Consider the following 7,870-nt stretch of genomic DNA (forward strand, 5'->3'; position numbering starts at 1 on the left):
CACATAACCCCCAGAGACTTTTACATTATACCTTTTTCTTACATAAAGTTTCCCAAGTCTTGTGTCCTCTGTTCCAGTATTTCCAGAGATGAAGGATCCTTTGAAAGTCTGCCCTTTGATACAATAAGCATCTGCTTGCAGCTTGGTAGAGTGAGAAAATCTGGGAAAGTCAGGCCTCAGTTCTGACCCACTGAAGGTTGTGACTTCAAGGAGACAAAAATATTAGAGCATTTTCTTGTCTAATGTGCTATAAAAACAGTGTGCTGGTAAGCAAGTTTTTTTTTTTAACACTTACTTCTTTGAGGCCTTTGAAACACTTCTGGTTAAGAACCTGCTTGGGAAATATTTGGTGGGACTGTGAAGTTGCCGATTAGAGAAACTGCATGGCATATTTACACCTCTTCAGTCTGACTACCTGTGCTCCATAGTTGGTTTGTACCTTAAAACTGCTAGGGATCCCTACTCTAATTTTACTGCTTATACAGAAGTTGAATATGACTGTATAATGCTATGCATGCTGTGGACCCTGTTTGGCCATACTGACCTAGTAATGGATTTTTTTTTTTAATCAGCGGTGATGATTTTTTAGGGTGGTGATGGCTTTCTTTGTTTTACTCCCTCAAGTTTCAACATCTGTGATCTTCTACAGCTTCCTCCTTGTATCTATTCCATATAGGCGGTAGTCCAAATGGTTTTAAAGGACTGAGTGGGTACTGGACTAGCTCTTCAAATTCTCCATAAAGTTGTGTTTGTTTCAACAAACACCTTCCTAAGTTCTTCTAGTCACTTTGCTTTGCATATGTTTCTCTGTATGACTAAGAACTTCCCGTACTTGTGTGTACCCGTTGCAAGAATCTGTTTTTAGCTCGTTGGACAGAACGAAGAATATGGTATGAATACTTGGCAGTCTAATTCTTTAAGTTTATCCTGCTTTTAGAAGTAGTATTTGGATGCCTTTGGCTAAGTCCAAGCCCCACAGAACAGACATGTCCAGTCTGACACCATCAGACTGGAAGGTTGGTAACACAGGTGAAGCAGCCTGTCTTACAGTTGAATGTTACCAAACTGTGAACATTGTATTTAATTTATGGCTTTATTTTTTTCCCCCTTCTTTTCAGTCTTCTCAACTCTTTGCTAATGGAGGTGATGGATGGCTTACCTTAAATACTGAATTAATGTTTATGCAAAGTAGATTTAACACATACTGGCTCTACTGTTTCTTCAAACAGCATTAATAAAGGTACAGGGCTTGTATTGCCTGTGGTTGGTTTGTCTCTGTTTTGTCACAAAACAATCTGACAGAAATGAAATGAGGAAGGTGGCACTGAATTTCATCGGCACAGCTTTAGTGTGGGCTAGGAACAACCGTTAAGCAGGGCTGCATTTTTCCTGTAGTAAATATGACTGACACAAAGCTTTTCTGTTAGGTAATGCTGCCGACACCAGGCTTACTAGTCTCTCAAATCTATAGCTTGAGAAAAATGAAAATGAAAGCTCCTCAAAGAAACAAAGGCCCTTTTAAAAAGGAGGGCACGCTTTGCCACTCTGGTTTCTCATTTCAGTTCCGCTGAAAGGCTCCTTTGTAACCCCTCTGTGTCCCCCCACTTCGCTCCCCTTTCTGGGTTTACCTGCTGAGCAGGTGAAAGGGTTTACTGATGAAAACTGCTGTGAGAGGAGGGAATGAGGCTAGCTGAACAGCTGGCTTGATGAGATTTAGCGAACTAAAAAAGAGGTCCTGGATTTTAAGTAAGTGCAAGAAAAAGGTCTGGGTTAATAAGTACAGTGCATGTGAATGCCTGGCCCTTGTGGTGTTGTAGACAGCGTAAAAGCCATTCTGTCATATGGGCACCGTGACTAAAGATTCAGGGCTACCAGAAACCTTTAGTGTGGTTACACAATTGCTTATGGAGTGAAATAACAGGCTGTGGTTGTTAGTGATCCTCTCTTTTTGTGTTCCTGCATATGGCACTGCTTTCTGCCGTGGCCTTGTTACTAGCACTTTTCACCTGGATGAAGAGTTACTGCAGCTTTTGCAAATTTATCAGTGGGCTTGGAAGGAAACTCTGGGCAAAAAATTACCATCCTATTAGTAGGACTGAATGATTAAACAGTTCTGTTATGCAGTTCATAGATCTCATATCTGAAAGTTGAAGTTTATACTAATTTGTGTAATGTGTTTACAAATTAACATATCAAAACCAAGATACAATTAAGCCAATATTAAGTTTAGTATTGATAGCATCCTAACTCACAGTTTGGGATTGTCTATGTCTTGGTTTTCTGTTACGAGAATTACAGCTAACCCTTCTTATGTTCCTGGCTGAAAGTAATCTCAGACTAAACACAATTCCTAATTGACGTTTCATTGAAAATAACACCTGGTTCTGCTGGTGATGTGACAGCACAGTGACTGTCAGCAGGTTGAAATTAAAACTAGCAGTGGGATTACACTGGTCTCTCTCTGCCAAGTTCTTTGCTCTTTTGGGAGAGTGCACAATGGTGTCTGTTGCCCTGTCTGATTTGTTGTTAGGATGTTATCTTGAATTTTCTTCTGAGAATTGAATACCATGGCTTCATACTCCAACAACTTTGCCAACTAGAAAACTTCTTTGTGTTGCCTCAGTAGCTGTCGTAGAACAGATAAATTCTTTGTAAATGTTCTGTTAGAAAACTCTTCTATTTCAATTCCGAATCCACAGTTACAGTTATGAATTTCATGCAGCCCACTAGGAAGTCTTGTATGTAAAGATGGGCAGAGGTTGGTTAGGCACAACTTCTAGTGGGACATCAAGGAAAAATTGACTTCTTAAAATTTGTTTTCGATAGTACAAATTTAACACCTAAGTTACCTTTGTGGAATATAAATGAATAAGGCAAGAGATGAACCTGTAACAAAAGGAAATAAATTCAGCACTCTTGGAGCCAGTAGCGCTAGTGTTAATTTCAAGCTACCCCTTTGCCAAGTATTATGAGTTGGCAAGGAAAAATCTAGGAAATATTCCAATCTTTCCATTTTTTTAATGCTCTATAATAGCTTATCTTCTCCTAATATGACCTCCAACTGGGTTAGCCTGATGATTGAAAGGAAGGAGGTCTTGTTTTACAATTTAAAAATTACAACAGAATGGTCAGAACTTAAGTAGTCTGAGAGACTGGGATCAGGCTATCCTCCTATGCCTGTGTTTTTAGCAGGAACAGTTGAAGGGCATTAAACTATTTGTAGCAGCCTTTCATCTGGGAGCACCTCAGGCTAATACCATGACCACACAAATGAAACCAGCTTTATTTTTTCTTCCCCCAAAGAGGATTAAATCGGAAAATTACTATGTGGGAAATAAAGTCAGTTCCTTCTATGCTGAATAAACCATAAAGCCAAGTGATGTGGTAGCTCTGTCTCAATGAAATAATGGTAATGAGGATGGGAGTGAGGCACAAGTGTCTACTTCTGTAGATGGAGGGTTCTCTGCTTATCACTTTTTTGTATGCATGGTCATTGGGCTGTTTTGTAACCAGTTTGTTTCTGTAGCTGCCCGATTTGCCTTAGAAGAACATATTTGCCCAAAAGTTTGCCCAAAACCAACAGTGAGCTGTTTGGGTTACTGTTTTCAGAGTACTGCTTTTTCATTTCTGTATTTCAGACTGCTATGCCATATTTAAGTTACATTTTTTTTTTTCTGTGTACAACAATGCCCATGAGATGTGATCGTTATTTTTCTTTCTCTTTGTTAGACTGTGGAACATGGATTTCCCCATCTACCCAGCGCACTGGGCTATAGCCCATTTCTCCGCCTTATGGCCATTGGAACGCGATCAGGAGCCATCAAACTGTATTCTTTTGAACAATTTCATCTACGTTTCTCTGACAACATAAAAATATACAACTGTGAGGGCTCTATAATAAGTTGCTCTAAGTATAAATTTCCAAACAAAGGTTACTGAACACTGGAACAGTTTGTCTAGGTTTAAATTGATTTTGGTTTGATCAGAATGCCAAGAACTGAACTATTGCTCAAACAGAAGTTGAGTTTGATGCTGATGTTTGAAGAAACTCTGCTTTTGTTGTGAAGTAGGTCAGACTACATCTGGCCTAAGTTTCGCAATCCTTCACATTGTAAATTCCCAAGTTGTTTAAACATTTGGGGCAGGCTTTCTTTTTTTCTTTTTATTTTGTACTTCTTTGTTTAAAGGAATTGTATTTCAAAGGTTAAATCTGAAGTCAGAAATGCCTTCAACTTCCTGTATTTGTGACCATACAGGCATTAGACCTAAACACTGAAAATGGTGACTTTTTAGCTAAAGCAGTGAGGTCCAATGTGATTTTTTTGCGTGTATGCAAGGCATAGAGGTGATTCCTGTGGTGCTGTGCCAGCCAGGAAAAGTTGGTGTGCATTCCACCTGCTTAATCATTCCTGGTGCTGTTTGTGTTGAGAGACTGGACTCCACATGCAAGCGGTAGCCATCTGTCTCTTGGTTACAAATAAGTAGGACTGTAGAGTCTGGGAAACCACTGAACATCTCTGAGGGAAAAAAATAGAAGATTCAGAAAACAGGGTCCAGGCACCTCTTCTGCATATGCGCAAAGGATAAAGTAAACTTCCACACTCTCTTGCAGTGTGCTTTAAGCACATGAGCACATAAAATCAAAGTAGGCATGTTTGTTTGTTTGTTTTTCAGTCCAGACCATTAACAGTACAACGTGGTTTCAAACTAATCTCTCCATCTTGCTAGCTAGCATGCTTCTTATCAATTAATTGTAGATGTGGATATTCTTAAATACTATAGAACCTCAACAAACCCTTCAGATATGGTGCTCCTGGGGTGGAGTTCATGGGTTTACATGAAGAAAACAATACTGTAATGCAGATTCACTTTATACCCTATCAGGTGAGTGTATTTTCAGTGCCCCTGTGACTTTTGTAGACTTCTATTAAATGTGTGTTGTGTTTATTCCTGGTAACTGAACTCCTGTAATTGAGTTTATCCAGCTGCCACTGGTCCATAATGCTTATCCCAGTATTCTGTGCTCTCAGCAGCACTTGTTGCTGTGCAGATGCTTGGTAAAACTTAGAGTAGCTTTATTATTTGTAACTTAATCATTTATCTCAAGTAATGTGGTAGGAATGGTAATAAGGCTAGAGTAGTTCAGGCAATCTGCTGCAGAGATGAGAATTTTTCCTTTTGCAGCCCCTCTAATTTTAGTAGGACCGAGTGGTATTTTGCAGAACAGAACTGCAGCTGCTGCTGAGCTGATTTAACTCTTTTCAGCAGTTCAGCTCAATACTGCTGATCTAGACAGCTCTTAAGCTTGCTGGCTGTATGCATTTCTGATTACTGAATCTTGCTTTTGGAGATTGCTTTACAGCTATTGACATAAACTAAAATTAGGAAGGGTAGAGTTTTCCAAATGGCTGCTGGTTGTCTAACCACTTTCCCTTCCCTTGTCTGACAGACTGGTTTCTTAGCTGTGTGTTTTATTGCCCATTGCTGCCAGTATAGCACAAGTGGCCTGTTCTGAGAGGGGATTTAATTCTTGAAGTGGTTTTGGGTGTCTCTTTGCTTAACTAATGGTATATCCTGAAACTCTCATGGGGAGTGTTGTGCCAGGTGTGGCTTCAACAGGCAAAATGCTTCAATTTGAGCATGCAGCCAGCAGGGCTGGGCCCATGAAAGGACTCTGACACAACCCTCCAGAATGAGGTTGGACATGAAGAATGCAAGGAGTGCGGTGTAGTAGACTGTATCAGCCACACCCAAAGCTAGGATGTGTTGCAGCAAACCATGCTGAGCAAGATGGTGAACTAACAGCTTGGAGCTACTTTACTGAGCTTTACAGCATAGACTGGTCTTTTTCCAAAAATCTAACTTCTTGTATTCTCCCTCCATGATAACCTATGCCATTGTCCTGTAGACGAGCATTTTCAAACTTTAGACTAATTCTTGTCTTCCTCCAAGTCCCTTGCTGTTAACCAACAGAGCTGCTGCAGTGCAGCTGAATGTAGCTCTAGGCTGTGTATATCCCCACCACTACAAGTCCTGATCCTGCTTTAGCAGAGAGAATCATTTACAGCAGCAACTTTATCATTAGATTTTCTGTATTGTATTTGATGTCGTGATTCTGAAAAAAAGGTATTGTGTGGTATTTTAGTGCCAGCTGGTGACATTACTAGATGATAATAGCTTGCATCTCTGGAGCCTGAACCAGCACAGTGGAGCATCTGAGCTGCGGGAAGATCACCGCTTCACACTGAAAGGGCCACCTGGGTGGGTAATCTTCAAGAGCGGTTTTGAACTATGTTTGGTTTAGCGAGGAAGAAAATTGTTATTGTTTTAACTAGGGTTTGTCTTGGTCTTACAGACTGTGATTCCTATGAGCTCATTAAAGGGGCATACTTGGAAACCAGCAGGAGTTGGTTAGGGCTCGGGAGACTGCCTTTTAAGATTGTACCATTGTAAAGTGTGAGTTTTGGGGGAAAAAAATTCTGTTTTTAAGTTTGATGTTGTGTATCTACTACTTTGTGTATAGGAACTGTAAATCCTAAGGTGAAGCATGTCTATACATCTGTTAAATCAGAATTAAATACCGATATGATTTTATTTTCATTTGATCTTGCCAGTTTTGAGGAAGCTATTTTTAGATACTTTGGAGACAGCTTTATAGGAGATACTGCTGTAAAAGGGCATCTGAGACTTTGTCCACGCACATGTCAAAAGTCTTTTGACATAATTTGTCTTAACACTAGAATTTGCCTTCAAAAAAGTATGCCTGGCTCAAAATCTCTGCCTGTAAAAACAAATGACACTTGTAAGTATCCTATTGAATTGTTAGTTCTCTCAAGTTTGGTAAACGTAACCGTCTTGCATGTAGCTAACTAGATTCTTTACATCTCCAGCTCTCCGCCAAGCGCCACACAGATAACAGCTGTCCTTCCCCACTCCTCACGGGAAGTCCTGTACCTTGGCACGGAGAGTGGCAACATCTTTGTGGTGGAGCTGCCATCCTTTGGAGTCCTGGAGGACAGGACCATAACCTCTGAGGCTGTGTTGCAGTGGTGAGCGAGCAGACAAGCACTGCTGTGTAGAATTAGAATCCCATGAGCAGACATCCTTTGTTTGCATGTCACCCCCAGTTAAATACTGGGGCCTCACTGTTGCATTATTCATTATCCAAATCTGCAGGACTTCTGTGAAAGTACCTTTTGGTCCTGATGTATGTTAAGCAATGATTTCAGTCCTGGTCACCCCAGTGCTGTCACTGTGAGGGTGCAGAACATGGGCAGAACTATGCAAACCTTGTGCTCTGTTAGTTATATGCATTATGATCTTGGGATCCAGCCCTGGAATTCATTGTAAGCTTTGAGTAAAGGAGGGGGAAATGCTGGATGCAGGCAGGCTGATTTGGCAGGTCTGGATATAGGCCTTGCATAAGGTTTTTCTGCTTCTTGAAGGATTTACGAAAAGATTAGACTTTTTCTTCTCTGACTGCATTTTATTGCTTAATTTCTTTCTTATACTTCAACTGTCATTACACGTGTTTCGAGTTACACCAGAAATAAACCTCTGTTTTCTCTTCTGCAGGATACCTGAAGATTACTGTAGCAGACGATCATGTGAATTGGTGGAAGCTCTTCGAGAACATCCTAAAAATCCTGACCAGATCCTGATTGGGTACAGCAGGGGCTTGATTGTCCTCTGGGACCGGCAGAATAACAAAGTGACTCATCATTTCCTGGGCAGCCAGGTATTAACCCAATCCAAAGGTAGTTCTTGTGGGAGGAAGAGCTCTCTCCTCTCAGGGCACTCAGAAGACAAGTGGATGCAAGAAGAGCCTGACAAAGCTTATTTCCCTTCCTTTCCCCCCCGCCTCCTCCCC

At 40.8% G+C, this 7,870-nt stretch overlaps 1 protein-coding gene across 8 annotated transcripts in view; it reads left to right on the forward strand.

Annotated features, from left to right (window-relative positions):
- LLGL2 (LLGL2, scribble cell polarity complex component) overlaps positions 1 to 7,870 on the forward strand; it is a 32,359-nt gene that overhangs the window by 9,586 nt on the left and 14,903 nt on the right. For 6 of the 8 annotated variants that reach the window (XR_002443811.1, XM_021414658.1, XM_021414659.1 and 3 more), the window contains 5 exons: positions 3,730 to 3,827; positions 4,803 to 4,884; positions 6,146 to 6,261; positions 6,891 to 7,049; positions 7,576 to 7,738. Coding sequence is in view for 7 of the 8 variants with exons in the window: in XM_021414658.1 (XP_021270333.1) it covers positions 3,730 to 3,827; positions 4,803 to 4,884; positions 6,146 to 6,261; positions 6,891 to 7,049; positions 7,576 to 7,738 (618 nt within the window). In the remaining variant the exon portion in view is untranslated. Of the gene's footprint in view, positions 1 to 77; positions 267 to 1,118; positions 1,241 to 3,729; positions 3,828 to 4,802; positions 4,885 to 6,145; positions 6,262 to 6,890; positions 7,050 to 7,575; positions 7,739 to 7,870 lie in introns of those variants that run through there. The other 2 variants (XM_021414661.1, XM_021414660.1) reach the window with 2 other exon arrangements.

Source organism: Numida meleagris, chromosome 17 (assembly GCF_002078875.1).
Source record: "Numida meleagris isolate 19003 breed g44 Domestic line chromosome 17, NumMel1.0, whole genome shotgun sequence".
In the NCBI taxonomy this organism is placed as follows: Eukaryota; Metazoa; Chordata; class Aves; order Galliformes; family Numididae; genus Numida; species Numida meleagris.